Source organism: Engystomops pustulosus, chromosome 4 (genome assembly GCF_040894005.1).
Source record: "Engystomops pustulosus chromosome 4, aEngPut4.maternal, whole genome shotgun sequence".
Classification (NCBI taxonomy): domain Eukaryota; kingdom Metazoa; phylum Chordata; class Amphibia; order Anura; family Leptodactylidae; genus Engystomops; species Engystomops pustulosus.
In genome coordinates this window covers 153,345,387-153,371,148 of record NC_092414.1, presented here as the reverse complement: position 1 = coordinate 153,371,148, position 25,762 = coordinate 153,345,387, and the positions used below count along the sequence as shown (strand labels likewise).

The following is a 25,762-nucleotide window of genomic DNA, read 5'->3' as shown; positions in this document are numbered from 1 at the left end:
ATAACGAGAGAAAGCAAGGAAGATGCTTGAGATAAGAAAGAACCCGATTAACTAGTATTCCAATATAAAAAGGAGGTGAACACCGCACGTGTAACCGCACAACATACATCAGAACTTGTGATTCCCAGGTCAGAGATGAATCATGCAAGCGAATGAAGAGGAATCGTCCATTACAAAATGAAACATTAAAAGCTCAAAGAGATTGCAGAACAGAAAGCACCGGATACAGTGCTAGGAGAAGACCCACTTACTCGGACTCTAATCTTATAGCTATGCCTTTAAGGTTTAAAGTGATCCATGCTGCTCAGTATTTGGGATCAAAGGGCAGCTGCCCCAACTCTATTTCCACATTTGCCATTTGTCTTCCATTGGCGCGCCCATGCTTCCATTTACCTTCTCTCTTGTATCGGGCCTGATGCTTCTCTTCTTCCTTTCTGTGATTTTTACTTTCCGAGTTCTTGAAAGGAGTTTCTCTTTCTGGTTTTCTACAAGAGAATAATAAAATCAGGAGCACATTGATAAAAACGCACACAGCGGGGGAGAATTATCAAGCTATTTCAATGAAATTTGGGTGTAATTTGCGGGACGTTCCTGACTAGCATAACAAAGGGGGCATGGACTCGTGCGCCAAAATATCCATCGCCGGCAAAGTCGCATGGGCGCTGCCATCTTCATTGAGATCGTCGCTCCCCTGGCGATCAGTTGCCATGACAGCCTCAGGTCTTCATCAGACCCGAGGCTGCATGGTTTCTGAAGATTCAATACAATGAGCCAGTGGCTCATTGTAATGAATCCTATGCAAAACACCATATACTGCTACACAGTAGTATTGCAGGATATGGTAGGAACAATCATAACATCTAAAAATATAAAAAAATTCAAATCACCCCCCTTTCCCTAGAACTGATATAAAACATAATAAATAGTCAAAATCAAACACATTAGGTATCTCCCAAAATGCCCTTTCTATCAAAATATAAAAACAGTTATTGGCAAAATGGCGCCTAAATGTCCAAAATGTGACTTTTACACGACATAAAAATTTTTATAAAAAGTGATCAAAAAAAAATGTTGCACAGACCTCAAAATGGTAGCAATGAAAACATTGGCTCATTTCTCAAAAAAATATGCATCACACAGCTCCGTGCACCAAAGTATAAAAAACTTATTAGCGTCAGAAGATGGCAAATTTTTTTTTTCTTTTTTGTACACATTCGTTGAATTTTTGAAAATGTATTAAAACACAATAAAACCTGTATAAATTTGGTATCACCGCGATCATACAGAACCAAAGAATAAAGTAGGCGTGTTATTTGGAGCGCAGAGTGAAAGTAATAAAAACTGAGCCCACAAGAACGTGACGCACATGCATTTTATTTTTTTTCAATTTTTCCACATTTAGAATTTCTCCTGCTTCCCCATATACAACATGGAACAATAAATAACATCACGGAAAAGTAAAATTTGATACGCACAAAATAAGCCCTCACAAAGCTCTGTACACGGAAAAATGAAAAAGTTAGATTTTTGAAGGTGGAGAGTGAAAAATTAAAATGCAAAAGCAAAAAGGGGCCTCGGTGGGGAGGCGTTAAAGCAATGTTCCCCTATACCCTAATAATATCACAACTGCACAATGGGATGATATTAATCTTGCACTTCTTTATGACACTTATGTGTTTTGAATTATTATTGGTGTAATACATGGACTTATAGTAAGTGACCATATTAGTGTAGAATTTTTATATTTTGTATTATGTACACTATGTATAGACAAATTGCTAATATTAGGTGATCCTATCCCTCCCACATGTGCACTCCCTACTCTCTTCCTTAGGCGTTTTTCTCCCTCCTTTTTCCCTCCTTTCAATTATTATGCCCAAGATGGTTTACCACATGGTTTGCGCTTACTTCAGAGGTAGGGTTCTGACCACCTAGGTTCATACGCACGGAGAACAGCCTCATAGGCGTGGGGGGCGTCTGGCTGTTGCGATGCGGCAGAGTGCTCGTGAAAGTGGGGTATGCCGGCCATGTATGGTGAGCACGTGACCAGGACTTAACTTATCGCGAGAGCGGCAGACATGTCCATACACCCCTTGAGGAAGTTATTCTGCGAAACGCACGTTGGGGTGTCTGGAGGTCCAGTCATTAAACATGGGTAAGGGAGCTTTGTATACCATGATGTGAGATTAAGATGTACTGGAAGCATTGAGAGTTTAATGATGGGATCACTTTTTCTCCATGTCACTACCTGTTCTAATGACACATTTGCCTGTTGGCTTTTGTTATATTGGGGTCTTGATATATCTCATTGTTTTACAGATTTTAGACATTATAATAAAGATACATTGTTAAATCCCCCCGATTTATCACTATCATAATGAATGTCCGTTCCTACTTTAGACCTACTTTTAGTTGGACTAAACTGTGCACCATAATTTTGGGCGCATGGACGATTCCCTGCAAGCCACACCGCTTATTCGGGCAAGTTGGAAAATTGCCGAAAAACTATCTAAAAGCCTTGATAACTGTGGTACAGTTATTGTAGCGCAGGTGCGTTTTATAAATCCCCCCAGTGTATATGTATGACTTCATTCTGTGTAGGTTAAATATATGCTGTAGGAGTTTTAAAGAGGAATAGGCAAAGAGAATGCAATTAGGGATAAAGCAGTCTCTGATCGGTAAAGCCGATCGGTACAGGTGCCCAGTGTCACAACCCCATATACATATAAGAGAACTGACATTTAAAGGATCACATACAGAGATGGATTATAGAGAATGTCCACCCACCTTGGTCCATAAGGGGCTGAATATGCATTCCCAAAGTAGTGCTTGTACACAAAATCATCCAGATCTTCAAAGACTCCTCCAGTTTTGGTCTGATACTCTTTCATGTCTTCAAGATAATCCTCAACATTTTTCACAAAATCAGTGAAAAGCATCTGATCATGAATGAAAACACCATTTGGAAAGAATCCATTAATGAACTCTTCTAGCTCTTCCCAGTGTTGGAAATTGTCTACTTGCTCCTGTACATATACTTGCATCAAGTCGTTGAATTCTTCTACCCTTACGGGGTCCAGAACTTTGTTGAAGAGGCTGATGGACTCCTGGTGGGCACAGTCGTAAACTCCAGAGCAGCCCTTTTTATTGACCTTTTCCTCTCCATTCAAGTTCCAGTCAGCGGCACCATCATACTGTTCATGGCTTTGGTCATCATATTCATGGCGACTGTCTGATGCTGTGTTAGGATACACCTTCTCAGCATTGGGTTTGTACTTGCGGCGTACTGTGCGAGCTCCCTTGGTTTCTTCCCTCCTCCTTTCTGAAGGTTTCCTATTGCGGTTTTTATCAAACATCCCTCTAGTGGTGTCTTTAAAGTGCCTGAAAGTATTTTTTACGGAATCGGAGAACTTCCTCAAATTCTCCTTCACAGCTTCTTTTGCCTGTTTGATCTTTTCCTTGTGATGTCTCACAAACTCCTTGGTCGAATTCTTCATGGCATCAAAAGTATCTTTTACAGAAGTAAAGAATGTATCCTTTTTATTTTTTGGTTTTCCGTATTTTCCCTCCTTGGCTTGATCGTTTTCTTGATGCAATTTTCTAGCTTCCAGTTTCTCGTTTTGTTCCTTGGTTTCAATGTAAAGTCTCTCCCACAAATCTGACCTTTGTTGTTCAAAATTTAGCTTCTTTTCCAATTCAGAAAGGCGGTACTTCAAATGTTCTAACTCCTGGTAACTTTCAGGGGAGGCTGAAGTTGACCTCCTCTTACTTATCTCCTCAAGTTCTACCCTTAGAGATTCAGTAATTCTTCGCTCATTATCCAACTCTTCTCTTAGCAACTGGGCCTCATTTAGAAGATTCTCCTTCTGGGTTCGGAAGTTCCGAATCTTTTGTCTTTCCTCTTTCAGATGTTCTTTCAGCTTTTGATTCTCTAACATCATGATCTCATGCCTTCCCTTTTCATCCAGATTCCTGATCTGCTCTCTCAGTTTCCTGAGCTCCTCTTTTAGAGAAGATAAAGCTTGTTCTTCTTTCTCCAAAGACACTCTTAGATGTTGGTTTTCCAGTGCAAGGTTTTTCTTTTGTATCTCAGTAGTTTTTAGGTTTGTTGCTAGGTCTATGGCCTCTAACTGAAATATAAAAATGGATGATTAATTGAATTTATGGTTGTCCAATTTCAAATTATCTTTATATACATCACAAAATAATTAAAGAGTAACTGTAAAGGTTTTATTTATTTTTCACAAATCAATAGCTCTTGGGATGTAAAACAACTTTGCCCATTATCTTTATCACCTATACGCAGTAGTTTCCTTGCTATAGCCCTCAGATTACCTCATTGCTGCAATAGCTGCCTCCTCTCCATATGCTGATAAGCCTTATGAATCAGTATGTTTACACTTTGTTTCTGGGTCGGTTTCCTGGAAAGGGGAGGAGCTGCTGCTCCCTGCTCACAGGGGAAGAGGTCATGAAAAGAAAATGGTGAGCAGCACAAAGAAGGCATCGTTCTGTTTATATATAATAATTTGGTAAAATCACTTTAACTTTACAGTTACGCTTTAAGGCTGAATACATGCACTACACCCTTTTAGAACTGAAGCCATGGTTCTGTTTCTGATGAACCCAAATAACTTCTAAGATGGGTCTTTCAATGTTATGTTTTGAAATATTAAAGAAAACAGACTTAATAATGTTTCAAACTATTATTGTAAATAACACTAAAGATGAAGCTCTTTATAAAAACAGTGTAAATTTAAAGGGGCATATTACCATCTGGGCATTCACATTTCATTTAATTGATCATATATATATATATATTATATATATATATATATATACACATACAGGTGGTCCCCTACTTAAGAACACTCAACTTACATACGACCCATAGTTACAAACGGACCTCTGGATATTGGTAATTTATTGTACTTTAGTCCTAGGCTACAATGATCAGCTGTAACAGATATCACAGGTGTCTGTAATGAAGATTTATGGTTAATCCTGATTCTTATGACAACCCAACATTTTTAAAATCCAATTGTCACAGAGACCAAAAAAATTCTGGCTGTTATTACAATGATAAAATATACAGTTCCGACTTACATACAAACTCGACTTAAGAACAAACCTACAGACCCTATTTTGTATGTAACCCGGGGACTGCCTGTATGTATGTACACACACACACACACACTTCTTCAATTGGATCTTCTTAAAAAATGTAACTGTGTGAAGATTAAATGTCAATGCCCAGACAAAAATACCACATTAACTTTAAATGTGCACATCGGTTTCCCAGGACCCATCATAAATTGTTCATGGACTGCAGTGTAAATTATTTAGTGACACCCTCTTCAGTACAGCGTTTGTAGATGAATTATTTACTGGGGAAACCATTTCAGCAGAGGAATGTCATTTGGTCTAACACTTTTTAAATAAAGGACTTCAAGACACAGGTGATAATTTTACCTGTCCAGTTCTCATGGAGTATGTAGAGAGTTAAAAGAAATTGACTATCAAAATCAAGCACAATAAACCAGGGACACATTTTTTTATCCATGGCGTTGGATCGCAAGGATCTATGAGTAAGTGCCCCTTATTTATCATGATGGAATTTGGTAAATTTCATTTGACTTTGAGCTAGAGTTGTAAACTATGAAAACAATATGGTATTCACCTTCAGGTCATTCTGTTTTTGTTTAAGTATATGGTTTTCTTTGGCGATTTTGTCCATCAGACCTTCTAGAGATAGTACCATATCTTGTTTTTCTTCAAGGTCTTCTGCAAGTTGATCCACAACTTCCTGTGCATAAAAGGATGTATAGCCATCAGTCTCAAATGTTTTCTGAAAAAGATTTTCCCGTTTCCTATCAGATTTGTCTGTAACAAACTAACCTGTATGCAATAACTTGCTGTATTTCCCATACAGCTAGAAGTCTGGTGGCCTTGCAGGTAGGAATAGATGAATTACAGCTTGATATCTGAGCTTGAGCAGTTGACCTCCTGATCATCCGCAGATACTAGTTCAAATAAACACACTTCTGTCTACTTGATTCTGCCTTCGGCTGGGTTCACATCATGTTATTTGTATACACTAAGCATATATGTCGGGAAAGCACCGCACTTATGCGCTTAGCGTATACATTGACAAATAATGGTAGACTAAACGTTCTGTCCCCCAAAAAATGCAGGATGGAAAGACGTATTAACCCACTTCTTTTCATCCTGCATCCTCCAGCTGAGCGACGTATACACTTAACAAAGGCAATAAAAGGCTATGGGGAGTGGATGCAGAGTAGTACATCTCTCCCCACAGAGCACAGCACATAAGTTGCTTGCAGGAGGTGGGACCCGGTGATGAAACTGTCCATATTAGGACAGTGACAACACTGGTGGAACACCCCATTCAGTACACTTCTCGCCTCGCATTCAAGGTGGTCCCTGGGCAACATATCCCACTGTATTGGCATATTGTGGGATACGTCTATGCCATACATTATATGTCCTTACAACATATGGCAAATAACGCGATGTGAACACAGCCTTAGCATATTCGTTGTACACGTGTCTAATGATCACCCACTCAACAGCCAATACTCTCTTGTATGCTCCTATTAAAGAGACTTTACTTTTGTATTGCCTACAGAAATGTGTACTTTCCAAACATTCACCAGAAGGTACAATGAACAAGCCTTGAGGACAAGTAACATCATTAAGACTCCAGGGTTATTTAAAGTAACTTCCCCCTTATTTACATCTGACCGATTCTAATAATTCAGTTTGCTTGAGCAGTCCTGTCCACACTGTATGACAAAGAACCATTTCTAGATGTACGATATTAAAAGCAGGGTTTGCCGTTTTTCTCACAAGCAGCAATACAGAAGAGCCTTGATGGGCCCAACACTGTCACTCTAGGGAGATCAGAAAAGCTGAAAGCAAAATTGTTGTACTTGCTTGTGGCAACCGATCAGAGCTCAGCTTTCATTTCTAAACTGCTGCATGAAAATGAAAGCTGAGGTCTGATTGGTTTCTTTAAGCAACTAGATTAAATTTTGTTCTCAGACACTTCTGATATATCTCCCCTAATGTGCTTTTTAATACCATAAAAAAAATTTTTAACCCCCAAGACAGTGCCTTAGGACAAGCAGAAATAAATGGTGAATCAGCCGCTCACCTTATGTTCAATTGTGGTTTCTTGGTCTCTTTGACATTGAAATAGATCATCCTTCATTTCATTAAGTTCACTTTCATGGATTTTTTCCACGTATTTTTGTCGTTCTAATATCTGAATTGTACCTTTTATGAAAAAAACAAATCAAGTGCTCAATAAAATGACTTGGTAAATGTATAATATCATTAGAATACCTTAATCCTTTCCCTGCCAGGGATGGACCTGACATGGTGGCTCTTCACTAGCCAAGGATGTGCATTATAGGTCCTGGCTGCTCAGATCATCTTCTGTAATAGTGTGCGCTGCAGGGAAGGGGGAGCCATCAGTCTGCAGACAGTAAATAATCTCCGCACCAGTAGCAGACTCCAGGGGACTTACAGTAGGTCCAAAAATTATTCATACCCTTTGAACTTTTCCCAATTTTTAAATGCTACAGCTACAAACTTAAGAATATTGTATTGACATTTTACTTCACAGAGCAACACAAAAGTATTGAGTATTTCTGAAGAGTAGAGAAAAAGATTTGTGACTTGCAATTTTTCAATAGTAGGTTCAGGATTTTGATACCTACTCTTTTTTTTTTATTCGTTACAGTTGCTTTTATGTTGTGGTTTGCATATTAACACATTTGTGGAATATTACCAAATAAATAAAGGCTTTTCTTGTGACATTTTGACAATAATAATTATAATAAATATATTATATTTAAATGAGTTTATGTTAAAAGTAGGTGGGCACTGGGCGGAAAAATGTTCTTACTCAAAACTATGCAGGTCGGACGTGGTGCAGTTTGACCCAGCAGTGGTTGCTGGATTCATCAAGGGGTTGGGGGGGTAACCTGTCCGCTATCGTATGCCGATGCATTTTTTTCTTATCCATTCACAACCTCTACTCTCCACCTGCCATAGAGATACAGCACCTCTATCCACTAGACCAGTGATGGCGAAACTTTTAGAGACCGAGAGCCCAAACTGCAACCCAGACCCACTCATTTATTGCAAAGTGCCAACATAACAATTCTGGCAATAACTTATTAAAATCAGATTGCCATAGGAGCTTCTCTTGACCACCCAGTGAACAGGAGGAATTGTGGGGCCAAGAAGAGGAGCTTCAATGGCTCCAATGATAATCTGACCATGTCCATACCTTCTCTTCCTGTAGTCTATTAACTGCTGAGTGGAATCATTATTATTTGACTTGGTGTTTGCTTTCAGAAAAATGTATGGTTATAATTTAATATGAATCCTTATTTCCCAATTTAATAGGATTTCAAATGTCAAAATTAAAAAGTATTCTGGTCACTGAATAAAAAGTCTAAAAACCCCTGGCAGTAAAAGGGTCAAACGTCCAATGGCAAAAGGAATGCAGCATTCATAAAAAAGGAAGCAAAAAAGTAGAACAATATTATATTGAGGGGATTGGAACCAAGTTTAAATGTACAAATCTTATAATACTTACCATAAAAATGTCCAAAGCCCATGCTTATTGCTATAACTAGAGCCAGGATAATGCACTTGTTTAAGCCGCTACTAATCCACCCCACTGATCTGGGAGTAGGGGCAGTAGGTTGCTCTGCAGCTACTCTGTTCTCACACTCAGATCCAGAGCTGGTTGATTTCTTAGAACGCCGACGTCGCAAAACAGGCGCAGAATCATCGCTTGCTTCATCATTACTTGAATCTGGAAAAACTGGAAACAGACAGTAGTACATGATTGACCCCAAGTGGTTAGGTCCATCATTTATCACACCCTTACAAACACGATATTATTATTATTATATTATTATCACTTTTTTCACACTTTTCAAACAGGTGCAGCAAATATGAAGAAGGAGAGTGGAAAATATAAAGCAATATGGTTACACACAGGAAGCCATGGCAAGCCGACAGCCTCCAGGCTGTTTGTGGATTTTGTGACCTCGTATTCACAAATAATATCTATACACCAAATTATATAGGACAATGCAAGAGCTTACAATATGTACTACTCTACAATTTCTGTATAAACTATCTCAGTAATAAAAGGATGTGCCTTAATGTGAGTTACTACACCATAACATAACTAGCGTTTTACTGTAAGTTAATGCATTTGCTGGTAAAACATGAAGTGCAACGGAAGCGAATCGTGAATAAAAGCCACATCTATCTATCTGGGCACAATGAGGCGAACACGGTTTCCATGTATGCATATACACTTTATGCTTGTTGTCATGAGCTCTGTTCTGCAATATCCTGTTCAACAAATTCATCTGTCAGAAGAATGCCTAAGACTTATCACACTGGTACATACATGAATAAGCATCACGATTAACAACAGGTCCATTATACAGAACAGGGCTGTTTGCTTTATCAGAACACAAGCGATTACTTTAGTAAGCAGCTCCTAGAGCATTTTTTGGGTGACAGGTCCTCTTTAAAGGGATTTTCTAGTAAATTAGATTGATGGTCTATCAATGTTATCTTATCACTGTTCTTACGATTTCATTGATTATTTAGTATTTGTCTAGCACATAAGAACCATTAGTCCTTTTACAATGATTTATACATTCATGAGTATTACTTGTAAGTGTGTGGGGATGTCTGAGTATAAAGCCTTTAGCCCACAAGCAAGTTTGATGCTTCCAACTAGAAGCAAAATCGCATTGTGTGCCTGCCAAAATGTCCGGTCCAAACGCTCAGCACCAAAACTGAACATCTCAGGCCGGATGTTTTAGCAGGAACACAATGGGGCATATTTACTTACCTGTCCTTGCTCGTTCCTCAATCCGGAGTGTCAGTGGAGAATGAACTCTGCCACGATTCACGTAGGTTGTGTGCCCGATATCCTGCATGTGTCGCTCCCCGCTCAGGTCCGCTGGAGTTCAACCTTCTTCCTAGTGTATGTAAGTGCATGGCTTGCAACACAATTTTACTGTTAAATTCCACGCTCAGTCCGAGTCAGTCGGATCGCCCAGCGGCCCGCCCCCCCATTTCTGTCGCAAAAAAGCCTATGCAGATGCGCCAAAATCCAATTGCGTCCAACACAATCCCCTGCTAAATCCCTGTCCCAGCAGTGAGATCCCCCAAAACCTGACGGAAATGCGGACGCAGGACCCTTAATGAATAAGCCCCAATGTGATTTTGAGGCACCAAACTTGCTCATGGTCAATAGACCAAAGTCTGATTCTTAGCCTAAGCAACACTAAGGACTTGGCCACTGATAGATGGAGGTTTAAAATTGTAATGTAGAACAACAGAGATTCAGGTAATTATTAAGACGCTTGGCATCAAAATGTGCCAACTTTGGGGCACTGTTCTACTTGTATGCTGTATATTACTCTTTTATTCTACAATAATAGCCATGCCGAGTACTTGTTTTTTTCTTTTTTCCAATCATGGTCATAAGGCTTTAGACTCAAGCACCTCAAGTGCAACAGGACAAATGTGGGAGTGAAGTTTATCAGAGGACATGGACAACAAAAATTTCTTGTTGCGTTTACAACTTTCAGGACTTAAAGTGGTATTCCAGGAATAAGCATAATTTATATTCAAATAAGTCATTAAAATATAAGCTAATATGTAATCAGTTATTTTACTCCCTTTAGCAGAAAAATGTTGTGGACATTAAAATGCTACTGGCCCTTAAATCAGTCCTGCGATTCTGTCCCTGTGGAGAAGACACAGGACAGAAGATGGCCGCTGGTCACATGTCCACATCACATGTCCTGCACCTTCTCTGGGCAGCTCATGTGATCATCACTATGTTTGACTGTAAAAAATTTTGTAAACGCCAGTCACACTGTTGTGTTGCAAATTAAGGTTATTTTATTTCGTACAAACATCCAAAGTTGTGACGTTTCGGTCAGACAATTGACCTTCATCAGACTCCGTTTGTCAGGTATAGGAAAAGAGGGTTTGGATATAGCAATGTGGCGCTGGGTAAAGAGAATGGCGTTAGGTACCGCTTGTGGAGTAAAGCGCTTTGACTGTAGACGGCTGGTTGCAGTGCATCAGTATGGCCAGTGTTGTGGTGAGACCCATCTCAGTGGGATAGTGTGCAGTGATGGCAGTTACACATCATTACCCTGGACAGGACAGTCTGTTACATCCTCACTGGGAGCAGAGCATAAGAGGGAGGAGCAGATGTTCATATTCCCAGAATACCCCTTTAAAACATCATAGAATACAATTTGAGAAGCAGCACTCCGGTATCTCTGAAGAAAGAGTTTTTATTCCACCAAAAATGTGCGACGTTTCGCCAATTCAATCAAGGCATTATCAAGCATGCTTGATAATGCCTTGATTGAATTGGCGAAACGTCGCACATTTTTGGTGGAATAAAAACTCTTTCTTCAGAGATACCGGAGTGCTGCTTCTCAAATTGTATTCTAATATGCTTTGGGGTTGCTGCCAGACCTCTTAAAAGAAGACCTGCACCCGATTACTGTTATATGCACGGTGCCGCTCAACAACACATTGTTTGGACCTTTAAAACATCAGGTTTTCTTTGCAAAATATTTGTCAGATCTTGACACATTGAGGGGGGGGGGAGGATTTAGTAACACTGACATTTTAGTACCACAGGCCAGATTTACTAAAAGGCTACAGCCTCTAAGGCCTCTTTCACGCACATTTTCTGCGCGTGCTTTTGACTCCCAGAACTTGCATTGCACTCTGACCCATTGTAACCAATGGGTCTTTTCAGACTTGCATTTTTTTTTCACGCACACTTGCGCGTTTTTTTTAACGCGTGAAAAACGCACCATACAAGTCTATGGAGATGCATCAAAAACGCATTGCACTCTGAGACACATGCAAGTGCAATCACTTGCCAATCACTTGCCAATGATGCAATGCATCAATTGCCATAGAAAAGATAGAGCTCAGTCCTGAGTCCATTTCACACGCATTTTCTGCGTGTGAAAAATGCATTGAAATTGCACTGAAAACGCGCTTGAAAAACTGAGACACTGAACAAACTCTGACTGAAAACTGATTGAACTCTGATGCAAAATGTGCGTTTTTCACTGACCAAACCCTGATCGCACCCTGATCAAACTCTGACGTGATCTGCAACGCAAGTGTGGAAGGGGCCTAAGTAAATCCAAAAGAGCGGTCCACCGCTCTCTCCCAATTTCTAAACTTCTGGTTTAGACCAAGTAAAACCTGTACCCAGACCACATTTGTTTTGCTACCAAGTCAACCCTGTACCCGGACCACATTTGTTACCGGTGTACAGTCGGGCCAGCTGGCTACAACAGTAGGAGGCACTTGTGTGAGGACACATATATAACACATGTGTTAGTGAGTATTTTGTGGCAAAGTTGCTCAAATGCATTTCTAGTGTTAGCAGGTTTATCTTGAAAAAGTCAGACAGGAGCATGCTCACCGAGCCACTACCCTTACATTAATATGCATCTTCCTCACTGCTCCAGGGGGTCCCTCTATGTGCACAGCACAATGAGGCGAAACATACTGAGAGAAAAAGAAAGCCAAGCATGGAAAATCCAGAGCAGAGAAAAAGAAAATGACATCACACAACAACATAATCAGATCCTTACATAAAGCATATATAGTGTGGGCATGAGTGTCTTCATTATATACCCTCCTGCTACATATCAAGCATATTGGAGATTTATCAATGTTTCTATGCATATAATATCTATAATGGCAAATTCTTGTGCATGAATTGGCGATTACAATAGCAACTACACCACCTGCACGTCATGTGGGCATGGAGGGGACGTAGAGGTGCACGGCGGCCGGCAGAGTAGGCAGGAACAGGGTGTTTCTGACCCTTGTCTGCATATATTTTAAAAACTGAGCAGCAGAGGGAGAGATTGTGTTATTGCTGTTTTAGCTCCTGAGTAACATTGTAAAGTAAGGAGGTAAAATGATCTTTATTGTGTTAACATCACTAAGGGATTGAGATGTGAGAATTTTCTTTCGTGGGAGGGTTCTGGTGGGCGGCTGGGTCTTGATCCATGCTGGCGCTTTTTTGCAGCAATGTCATGCGGCACCCTATAGTGTAGGGACCCACCAAAATGACATCAATAGATCAATGGCTGCAGGGCCATTAACATAAACCCTGAAAATGCAATCTTTGTGTTTAATATACTGTAAATTATCTAAAAACTGAAGGAAATCATTCAGAACTCGCTGAATGTTTAATCTGGAAAATCTGAGAAAGAAGTGTAATTACAGGGACTATTTGTGGATGGAACGGATGTCTGCTGTGGGAGGAGGCCAGTAATATCCACAGAGAAAGAGGGAGAGGAGCAAAGAAAATGGAGATGCCGGACCCTGGTGTATTGACATTGTTCTCCATTTTCAAACAGAACCAGGATAACCAGCCATGGATCCAATACAGGAGCTATGATGATTGCATCAGGGGTGAAGAAAGTTCTCTTAGTTAACACTTATCTTCTATCCACCAGTATAGTGGTAAGAGTTTCTGAACACTGGGGGTCACACTGCAGGGGTCGCATGTTTGAATAGAGGTGCAATGAAAGTCCATGAGACTGACAAATGGGGTAGCAGTGTATATGCTGAATTGCACTGTGGGTAAAGGACAAGTGAGAGTCCCTTTATGTCGTACGCACCTTTACCTCCATAGGAATCTCATCAAACAGAATAATAAAATGCTTTGTAGCTTACCAGATTCTGGCTGGTTAAATGTGTACTGGCTACTGGAAGAGAAGCTCATGTTAAGATCTCTGCTCCCAGACAAATCTTCTGGAATCTCCTCTTCCTCAGGCCCAACTTCATCCACTTTGGGAGTTTCCAAGGTAACAATATCAGAGTCATCACTGGTGGCCTCGCAGTGACTATCCTCAGCTGTGGCGCCATCCTCAGCATGATATTCAGCATGCACTTGCACTGAGCTCTCTGGTGTTAAACAAGATGACAAAAGCTGCAGAAGGAGATAATAAAAGAAAAATATCTGTAGTATATAGAATATCTATCCACATATGTACTAAAGACAAGCACTTCTATGAGGAAGTATTTCTGATGTTAGATTCCTCCTGTCTGCCTCTAACATAATCTGTAATTTAGTAATCCTGGAACCTAACCCAACTTGTTAAACAACTTTATTTTAGTAATATGTAAATTTACTGCTACTGGGGGGTGTACTAGTCTTAGCTCCATGTGGCTGGCCAGGTAAGTACACGTTCCTGTAGCCTCTGCAGTTCATTTACATATTACTAAAATAAAGTTTTTAACAAGTCAGGTTAGGTTCCAGGATTACTATATTACAGATTAGGCAGGCAGGAGGCATCTACAATCAGATCTACTTGTGATAGATCTCTTGTCAGGTTTACATTAAGATACCAGGCAAGTCAAGTAAACAAAAGGCAAAAAAGTACCTGAAGCAGCTGAGTCTGAGCCTGCCAGCCATCCATATAGCTACACTACATTACACTCCAGGTATAAATAGTTATCACAAGGCTCATCATATGACTTGTAACATGTGAAACATAGTCAAAGAGAAAAAAAGTTACATAAGAAACACCTGGTCCCCTGCGGTAGCGGAGCCTGCATAATGTATAATGTATGAGCAGAAAGCACCTATGATGTGGGGCTGAATGGGGGGGGGGGGGTGATCCTGAATGCTGATCCTTTTTTTTGCATATGAAATAAAACCTGCTAATCTATTCTATAGGGCACTGGTGCTCATTTAATGTCTAAAGGTGGTGGTACAGTGGTGAACCTGAAGGACTACGCTAAATGACACAATTGTAAGGCCGCATTCACACGACCGTATGGGCGACCTATGTATGGCCGCAAGCTTATATCCTCTCCTTCCCCGTGTTACGGGCCGGGCGCCGTGGATCTCTATGGAGAGGGGAGGGCTCATAACTCCTCCTCTCCATGGGGCTGGAAGTATGCCCGCCCGGCCGTAGCCACGTGGCCATACGTCAGTGTGAATGCGCCCTATATCTGTGCACTTACAATATTCATGTATATGGGAAATGTCCTATAGAATGCAGTACCTGTGAGGCTCCCTCGTCATCTTCCAAAGTGGCATGAAGATTTTCCACATGTGATCCAGTAACATCATCTACATTTAACATGAGAGAGCATGAATAGTTCCAGGTTTCTATTTTTCTACCGTAAACTTCTAATAACTTGTGCATATCTTTTATTACCTGCCAATCCGGCTGATGAATCTGGCTGCACGTTTTCAGTAACAGTTGTGCTGTCTTCTAATGTGAGGTCTGGGCATGGTTCAATTTCAGAATGGAGGGTCTCTATGTCCGAACCCTAATACACATACAAGCAGAAGGGATATATTAGGAGATATATGGGTATATAAGGGGGCTGCAACTTTACTAAAGTTTATTGAAAAATAAAAGAACATACAAGTGACTAAGCCATGTGTCACATGTATGATTCATCGCATTCTTCTGTTTACGTGAAGAAAAATAGCAAATTCACTGCATCTAACAAAGCTTAAAACAAAGAAAATGCAAAGAAAGTATTAACAATGGGTATATCCACGTCACCCTCATCACTCCAACATGCTGTGTGGACTGAAGGGCCTATTGAAATAAACATTTCACCATTTAGAATATGTTTTATACATAAGCATCCAGCGAGGAGGATAGTACTTAGTGATGGGGGAGTCACACCACCTACCCCACATCTTATGAAATTTTTCACCTGATTTCTATTGATGTATACTACTTTATCATAAAGGACTACACCATTTACAAGAGATTTCCATTGAGAGCAGGTAGGTGATTTTGGATCCATCCACCTTATGGCCACCGCTTCACGCGTCATAAATAACACTTCATAGAGGAAGATCCTCCTCCGTGAAGAGACATATCTCCGGAGAGCACTCCAACAGGAACTATCGGATATGGTCGCAAAACATGTGAAGGTGTGGACAGGTCCGTATTATATGCCAGAAAGAGGCAGGGGAGAAACTGCACCTGTGACAGTAAAGAGGCGTAATTCGGCGCATTTTGTGGAGCCTTATCGGTGTGAGGTAGCTTTGGTGAATGATATAAAGCTGTATTAGCCTATTATTTACTGAAGGTGATATGTAGCAATGCGGCTCAAGTAGCTCTGTGCACTCCTCGCATAATGCTGGAATCAGAATCTTCCAATCTCCCAAGGCCCTCAATTTGCTAGCAATAGCTTTAGCCTGAATAAGGTATTAGTGTATGGTAGATATCAATCCTCCAGGACGCTGTGATCTGATCACTCCTATTAAAGGGCAAGAGGAGAAAACAGGGGCCTGTCCTGTTCATTGAAGTCTTTAACATTATTTTAAATTCAAAATCCCACCCAGGAATTGTTAAAGGAAACCTACCACTGCTTGCGTGATGAAATCATGCAAGCAGACCACCCTGTAGGCTACTTAATGCTGATGCCGGCACATAGTTTAGTTAGGCTCGGCAAACTTTAGTTGAGCTAAAAAAAGTTTTTCTTACATATGTAAATGAGCCCTCCGGTGCTACCCTACATCACCTTCGGGCTGGCGATGGCTTCCGATGTTTAATTATTCCAGCCAACTTCAAATTACCCTCCTCCTTCAGGTGCCGAGAGCCGTAACGTCACCAAGCTCTCGGCACTTATCATGCATGCGCAAACACTAAGTCTCGGACAGCCGGCTCTCGGCACCTGAAGGAGGAGGGTAATTTGAAGTTGGCTGGAATAATTAAACACCGGAAGCCATCGCCAGCCCGAAGGTGATGTAGGGTAGCACCGGAGGGCTCATTTACATATGTAAGAAAAACGTCTAACTAAACTATGTGCTGGCATCAGCATTAAAGAGAACCCGTCATGCAAAATAACCCCCTAAACTAAATATATTTTCATAAACTGCCATTAGAGAGCATTGTCTCTATCCCTTCATTGTCCCTCTACATGCCTGTAAACCTAAGCAATGAGGTCCTAAAGCTGTATGCAAATGACCTGTGAAATGTCTAATGAAGCATTAGCATATAAGCTGTCCACCTTATTCATGAGTGGGAGGCACAGCCACACCCCCAGTGCTTGACTGACAGCCTGTATAATGATGTGAGGCTGTATAATGATGTGCTTCCTGGTGCTGGTGGCCACGCCCCCTGCAGCCTGTGTGTGCATGTGTGTGTTTAGGAGAGATACAGCAGCTCCAGGCAGCCATGTTACAGCAGAACATGTCAGATTCATGTGTAGCTGATGTCTGTGTCTCTCACCTGTATATTAGGAGGATGCTGCATGTCAGCAGATACAGCACACACACTAGCCATGCTTTACTATACATTACACACAGACATGAGCAGGGGGAGGAGAGGGGAGGGGGAACAGGGGTGACATCACGGCCTCTGACCATGTGACCAGCCTCATTTACATGATAAAGAATAGATGATTTTATAATGACTAATGTATGAATTGACTAGATAAAGGCTGGGATGGGATCCTTGTGAGCTGCTCCAACAGGTAGTAGTGACAGGACAAGTGACACAGACCTGATGACAGGTGTCCTTTAAGACCCTCTACTGACTAGTAATGTAAAATGGAAGTAGGCTCTAAAAGGTGGCTTGGCACCACTGAAATAAAAAGTGAACCAAAAATTATGAAAATGCACCAGAATGTTTCTAGTATAAACTAAGTGCAAAGTATCTGTAGACAGTCTAATACTATACCAGATGCATCTTCCAGGATCAAATAATGTAATAAATCTTGTGCAGTATAAAACCGTCTAATCTACCACTGAACTTTTCTACTTGAAGACACTTTTGATAAATACATTTTTTAAATTAGGAAATAGTCTCTTCCAGCCATAGTCAGATCCTCTTCAAGTTCTCAGAAACTTTAGATTCTATTCCTTGTCATTTTGTACATCCATTGATTTTTCTTTCTCTACCAGACAATTCTGATAGAACAGATATAACTACCGGTAACTGAACATCTGCAGTAAATTGTATTATTGTACAGTATTTGGTATGGAGTGTGGAAAATCCCTTTCAATGTTGACTAAGCTCCAAACAACACAGGATCTAAAAACAGCTCAGCCGTTAATTATTCATCTGCACTGTTGTGTTATGGGTTAGTGGTGGCAAGTAGAAAGCAGGAAGGCCCTATATAACAACCTTGTATTAGAAGGGGGTCTCCTAAAATTGCATGTCTGCATAGACATTTTGGGATCTGTGAGAAGAAGATTTGCCGTGCTGTGAATAGAGGTATAAAACATGTAAATTGGATTAACCCTGAAATCCCACAACACCAAACACTGACGAATTAAAGTGCATGGATTATATACACAAGAGAGAGCCTGTGTCATGGAAATATGCATGTTTGCAACCATCATGTAGACACAGCACCAAGACAACCCCACCCATGGTATAATTTAAAATACACTTATATAAAGCAATTTAAAAGCCCCATCAAATCCATCTTCACTTTGTGAAGAATAGGATGTATCAAAGTGATATGGATTCTGATATTACACTGAATAAATGAATGTTTACTAATACATCCCTCCAGATTTGTGTCCACAGAGATCCGCACATGTATAACTACTACCTGTAGGTGTCTCTGGGGTAGGTTTGCAATGAGGCAATATGAATGGGGATCTCTACGGATGCCATCTTTCCAGGGATGCATTAGATTACACAGATAAAAGCCTGGTCTTAAGTAACAGTCTGGTAGATAGGTGCTAGTAGTGTAGATTTGTACCGTGTTAGCCATGGAGAGCAATAGAAGAGTGAAGAAATCAGTCGATACCTTTTTGAGGCTAACTGAGTATATTTGATGGTGAGCTTTCGAGAATTCTCATACAATTTGTGCTCACCCACAACTATTTTTCATTTGGAGAGGATCTGTACCTACAGTGTATGGGAACATTGATGGGTTCAAGGTGTGCACCACAGTACGCCAATCTTTTTATGGCTGAACTGGAGGGTGCTTACTTATCCACATGCACTACAAAACCCAAGATCTACCTCCGTTATATTGGTGATATTCTGATCATCTGGACTGCAGGTGAGGAGGCACTAATTCAATTCCATGAGGGCTACAACTTTCACCCCACCATCAACTTGAAACTAAGCTATTCAGACAAGGAGATACACTTTCTGGATACCACAATACAGATTAACCACAACACTTAACCACAACAATATTCCATAAACTAACAGACAGAACGGCCTACCTGAGAAATAACAGCTTCCACCCCAAACATATCAGACAATCTATCATATACAGCCAGGCCATACGCTACAACCGTATCTGTTCAAACAAGAAAGACCTGTAAAAACACCTCCTGGAGCTCAGGTCTGAATTTCTCCAGTTGGGCTACAGACCAAAAGTGACTGATAACCAAATAGGTAAAGCAGCAGCCATCAACAGAGATGATTTACTCACATATAAGGAAACCCAACAGGAGGCCAGAGTGCCCCTAGTAGTTACTTACAGCCCACAACTGGAGATCCTGCGTCACATTGCCAAGGAACTCCAACCGATTATACATAAAGACACAAGACTAAAAGAAATATTTCCAGTCCCTCCTCTCCTGTCCTTCCGGCAACCACCAAACCTGAAACAACTGGTTGTCCGGAGTGCCCTGAGACCCCCATCAGAAAATTGTACCTCACCCTGTCTGCAAAGCAGATGTAAAACGTGCTGGCACATTCACACAGGTGACCAGATACCTGTACCTCAATCACAGCAGGTACATCAGATCAAGGGGACCTTTTCCTGCAGGTCCTCTAATGTGGTCTACCTTATTATGTGTCAGCAGTGTCCAACAACAGGCCTTTATGTTGGGGAAACAGGTCAGAGACTCCATCAACGTATGAACTCACACAGATCTGACATTAAAAATGAAAGAAAAGATCTCCCAGTGGCTGCACATTTCTCCAGAGAGGACCACACTATGGAGGATTTGCAGATTACTATTTGGTGAGGAGATTCAACACCTTGCAAAGTGGTTTTAACATTCATGCCAGCTTCATGACCTCCTACCTCTGACCTGGAGGCCACAAGCAGATAAGAGCCAGGACTCATGTGTCTGGCCTCATAGGTTTTTAATGTTTTTATTGCCATCTTGTTGTAAATAAGATGTCCCTGTTTTATCAATCTGTTGTTTTAGAGGTTTTTTTAATATCCTTTGATGATCACTGTTTAGTGTGTATAAAATGCTGTGAATTTTCTGTTTCATGCATAACATCATGTCTGACGAAGAGAACTAGTATTCTCCAAAGCTCACCATCAAATATACTCAGTTAGCCTCAAAAAGGTATCGCCTGATTTCTTCACTCTTCTATTGGTAGATAGGTGCACATTTTGCACTTCGCTGAGACCTATTGTACCATTTATAACACAGCATGATGCCCATCATATTGTATTAGTTTGATTTTTATACTGAGCATATAGTAGCAGGGATTTTACGGGCTGACTTCTCTGAATTCAGCACATATGCAATATAAACAAACTAGACCTGAACATATAGATCTGTGACATACTATCAGAGGGGGAGCAGGCAAGATGCCTACATGCACATCTCCATGTACAGTATTTCTATTGGCTCATACACTATGGTTTCTATGGCCCTGTGTGTGATCCGATACAAATCACAGAGCAGGTCCTATTCCTGCCCAAGTTTGTGACTCAGGTAGTCTCTTCCATGTATCATCACACAGAGATGACACATGGGATGCAAAAACAAGACAGACTTGTTGTTTGCGCCCCAAAAATGCTGATGCATTCAAGAAGCCTTAGGTGAATAAATACAGCAGGTGCCTTTATGGGCAAATAATTGGTACAGTAATAAGAGAGGATAGCAGCAGTATATGTGATATAGGAAGCACAAGGCTGTATCAGAAGTGAGAATGATGGCACAGGGAAATGCCCGGGTGCTCCAAAACCCTCATTTACATGTGATTTTTTAGCTTTACAGATGGCAATCTGACAAATCACCTACAGGATTGGACTCATAATAAGGTTTATTAGAGGAGCATCATGGTTGACTAAATGGAAGAATTTAAAATCAAACATCTGCCCCCTGTTGTCTGGGTCAGCAGGTGTTAAAAATATGTCTAGTACTTCTTAGGGCTCATTACCCCAACATCATGTGTGGGCACATATTGGTCCCCATTCACGTCTATGGACACATTTACTTACCCGTCCCTTTGACGCCACCGATCCGGAATGTCCGACGAGGATTCGGAGCCGCCGTAATTCCCTTACAGCGTGCGGCCGATTTCTTGAATGTGTCGCTTTCCCGCTCAGGTCCGCCGGAGTTCACCATCTTCTTCCCGGTGCATGTGAGTGGTGCGACACAATTTGAATGGTAAATTCCGCAGTTTGTCCGAATCAGTCGGGTTGCCCGACGGCCCGCCCCCCGATTTGTGATGCATGCAAGCCGGTGACGATGAACCAAAATCCAATCGCGTGCGCCAAAAACCCCTGTGCAATTCAGGGCAAAAAGGGAATATTCTGGAAACCCGACGAGAAATGCGTCCGACGGACCCTTAGTAAATGTGCCCCAATGTCTCACTGCACCGTGACTGTGCACAGCGAAATATAGGAAGTGCCTTTATTTCGGCTGTTACGGCGCTGGCTTGGAGCTCTAGCACCCCGGGTGAACATACTTCGTGTGAATGTGTCTTTCTGTCATCTTTATTTCTACAGAGAACCCCTGAAGAGGGAGTTTTAAAACTCACCTCCTGGACAAAAACAAGGTGAATAGAGAAGAACCATTTACCTCATGGTTGATAATCGTCCATCCACACGATGATTCACTATCGCTTGAATTTCCAGACATTTTTGCTATAAATATAGAGAAAAGCTCGGTAAGAATTCATCACCTCCTCTCCTAACACAAGCCTCCTGTCAGTAAGTGCTGTAATGTCCATATATCTGTACGGGGCCGCCCTTCCTGATACATACAGATAACATAGCTTGTCATGTAAGAGAACATAACACAAGATGTAACATGGCTTCCTGTGGAGTAGGTGGTAGAAAACACGGCTGAAGATCATTTACTGTAACCACAAGACACGCGTCTCTCTTTATAGATCACATACCACAAACCTTGCGGTAGAAAGTCCTCCTGCACACAAAGTGCTTGTTTTCAGCCTTCAGGCGGCTGAAGTTGCTTTGCATTTTTTTATTGCGCGTCTCCCTCATACACACTTGGTGTAATACTGTACAGTGTCCTATCTGGCAGCCATCAGATGTGTGTGCCAAATGTGTGTTTAGCTTTACATGCCAAGTGAGGTGCCCAACATATGACCAGACGTAAACAGGAACTGCACCAGGGCTCTGAAGCTGGGAGCAGTCAGGCGCAGTCTAGACTACTTCACTAGAGGGACTTTACTAGAGGGGATGACAGAACAAGCCCAGGCAATGGAAAGACCTCTAATGTATGAAGTATATAGACCTAGGAATACCAGCTATACATTTTACTTATAGTTGAAGAGGTTTACAAATATACTGCAGTTCATGATATGGAACTATAGTACAAGATAAGGGCTCCATCACATGGCTGTTCAGGGGGCAGTGATCTGGACACATGATGTGCGACCAGATGACAGCCCCCATAGACCTCTATGGCCCCCGGTCATGGCAAGGTGAGCACACCATGTGTCACCGCACCCTGACCAAGTTAGACGACCTTTGGAAAGAGGAGGGGTGAAGAGTGTTCTCCGCTGCTCCTCCTGGCCCTGTTCTCCCAGGATGCGGTCTGGCCCAGCACACAGTTGTCCAAAAGCACCATATGCACAACTGTGTGCTGGCCCAGACCGCAAATAAACAGATTATTCCCATCAACTTCATCTACAACATCTGAAACAACTCCCTATTTTACAGTATGGCAAATATACCTTATGGTAATCCAAGAACAACTCTGACCAACATCTATCAGGTAGGATAGATGGGATTCCATAGCTATACATGATGCAAGGAGTTCCCGCAGGACCACCACGCCATATTAATGTGTAATCATGTTTTCAGTACGGTGTGGATGTAGGAACTCCTTCCATCACATAGAACTACGATTCTTGGACTCCATTCCCTGAAGCAGAGTCCGGTACATGTGTTGTACGGACCAAGTGTATTTGTGTAAATAAGTCTTTACACATGATCCCGGGCTTTTCCTCGTGACTCTCCATACACACACATGAGTGATCGGGTCTTTCCTGACTGGATTTCAGGATTGTGACAGGATCACTGGCCTCAGTGGTATACAGCAGGAAACTGTTGAGGCCAGTAATATTCTGTTGTAGTAATGTGTGGTCTCAGCCCGGAGAGACCAGAGTTCAGGATGGGAAGGTGTAGGTTGTTTTGGGTGTAATAGGATTTCAGAGATGTGTATGTGGAATGGATATGGCTCAGAACATTGCAGCCAGAATCTTATTCTTCTGGGGGGGGGGGGGGGACTACAACTCCCATCATGCTGTGGTGAGCAACAAGTTGCAGACCTCTGAGCAGAGAGCCAACACTATTAACACGTAAGTAACAGGCAGCAGACCAATCAGAATCCAGATGACATCATCCCGCCGCTTTACAAAGCAGAGAGCAGCGTCCGGATTGGTGGCTGTATTGAGTTAATGGAGGAGCAGGGAGCTGACATCCTGCAGCGCCCCGTGTCCCCGTCACATGAGCAGTTCCTGATGTCTCCAGTCACCACCCAAATGTCATGCACGGCGCATCCTACATATGTATCGCCCCACAGCCCGCAAATATTTCTCTACGTCCCTTCCATATGTAATAACTGCAGAGCACAAATCAGCCAGAGGTCACAAAATGTCCCCGACAGCCCCCACACATAGACGTGGCTCCCCGGTTATTTACCGCGGTGGCGAGGCAGGCCCTGGGGACCCCCACTCGTGGTGTTTACATGGACTGCGCTCCTCCGCCTGCTGCTCGGTAACTGTCACTTCCAGTCCCCCAGTGACGTCTCTGCAAAATAACAGCGCTGGGAGAGGACCAGAAACAGCTGCCTTACCAGTGGACTGGAGAGACCCGCGCAGGAGTCTGGGAGTTGTAGTTACTTGTATGCCACTAATAAGGGCCCTGATGCTAAAAGGAAACTACATTTCCCAGAAAACATAGCGCAGGAGTGGTTTTTGTTAACAAAGGGGCAGGGCCTAGAGGAGGAGACGCCGAACCGGCACGGTTGTTATGGAAACATAGGCGCACACAGCGCTTGTCGTACTGAACGGAGAACAGGTGCGGGAGGACGGTCATAACCGGGTACGTATTGTGCACGTAAGACACTTGTTATCAACTATTGTTCAGGTAGAAGGCTAATTTCAGAGTACCGTAAAAAAACACAGGTTTAACGTATCATTCAAAAATCCCATTGACATCAACGTACATTTTATGTTATTTGTTATGGTCAATTAAGCGGTTATCCGTTATCTGTGCGTTTTTTACAAACAAAGGAAAAGTACTGGAGCCTCTATCATGGATAAAGGATGCCGGCATAATTGACCATAACTCATGACATAAAGTTTACACTGATGTCGATGGGATTTTTAATTTATACGTTTCTTACTTTTTTTAACGGAGCTAAGGAATGGAGAGTTGAATGTTAATGTGAACTTTCCCTTGTTGGAACATGTGATTTGATTCTGTTTTTATAGATTCTTTCACCACTAGGGGGATCAATCATTTTTTAATTCAATTTTTAAAAATAAAAAAAACAACACAAAAAATACTAAACTCAAAGACAAAGTTGAACTGGGTAGTGAAGTACAATTATTGGTGTGGATTACATGTATGTAATGTATATACCTATGATAGGGATTTTTTATGCTGGGCCCCAACAGCCCTCTTGACTTTTGTAAGGTGAGTTCTAATTAACCCTTTCATGGTTGTCCTGGTACCAGTAACTTGAACATAAAAACTAAGACACGTCAGTCTTTTAGTGTATGTAATGATCTTCTCCTGTTTAATATCTCCAATCCATAATATCACAGACAGAAGAGTCATCAAAGAGGGGTGAATAGTTTACTGCAAAGTCATTGGTCATCAGCACATTCTACAAAAAGTTAATTCATTGTGCTCAGTTCTCAGGGACCTTGTACACAGATATTGTTTATACTAATTTGCTGAGAAGAAGGAGATAAGCGGACTCCAGAATCATTATATTGAACTAAAGATGAAGGACAGACTGGCTTCTCATTAAATGTCAAAGGGAATTAGTTGGCAGGCCAGCAAACAGGTTACATAAAATGAAGTTTGAATTATGAATTTAACTGGACAGTGCTTTGACCCCCAGCGTGACCCTTGGCTATTACTTAAAATGGCGGACAGTCCCTTATTTTGGGATTTCTTAAGTCAAGATGGCGTCCGAAACCAGTGCGATCTCCTTAACAACCTGTCCTAAAGATGTTAAAGGGAACCTGTCAGCACAAAACAGAACCTTATGGATCATTGTTTAAGCTCAACCCATGTGCTCACTTAGAGATGAGGCACATTGGACCGATTTCTTGTGCTCTGGTGCCTGTGGAGTTCTTCTGTTAACCCAGAGACATTGGCTTTAAAAGAATGTACCAATACTTGCACAACTCCTTGTGGACCAGTGGTTTAGTGTCCCAAATCAGCCAATAAACAGGAGGACTCGGGGAAACCCCACGCAAACACAGAGAGATAGGGACTGTGGGTGCTG

General features: G+C 41.6%; 1 protein-coding gene across 3 annotated transcripts; it reads right to left on the bottom strand.

Moving 5' to 3' along the window:
- Window positions 1–24,254, bottom strand: CCPG1 (cell cycle progression 1). 3 transcript variants are annotated; one of them, XM_072148175.1, is made up of 10 exons: window positions 24,095–24,254; window positions 21,851–21,915; window positions 15,300–15,414; window positions 15,144–15,211; window positions 13,807–14,062; window positions 8,630–8,860; window positions 7,175–7,296; window positions 5,678–5,845; window positions 2,788–4,130; window positions 1–485 (listed from the first exon to the last, which is right to left on the bottom strand). In XM_072148175.1, the coding sequence occupies exons 2-10, from the start codon at window positions 21,908–21,910 to the stop codon at window positions 305–307; spliced, it is 2,544 nt and encodes an 847-aa protein (XP_072004276.1). In that variant the 5' UTR covers window positions 21,911–21,915; window positions 24,095–24,254; the 3' UTR covers window positions 1–304. The 3 variants fall into 3 exon arrangements, with proteins under 3 accessions (XP_072004276.1, XP_072004275.1, XP_072004277.1); XM_072148174.1 differs by having other exon boundaries at window positions 23,941–24,253; XM_072148176.1 differs by having other exon boundaries at window positions 4–485; window positions 5,678–5,803; window positions 23,941–24,249.
- Window positions 24,255–25,762: the final 1,508 nt, after the last annotated feature.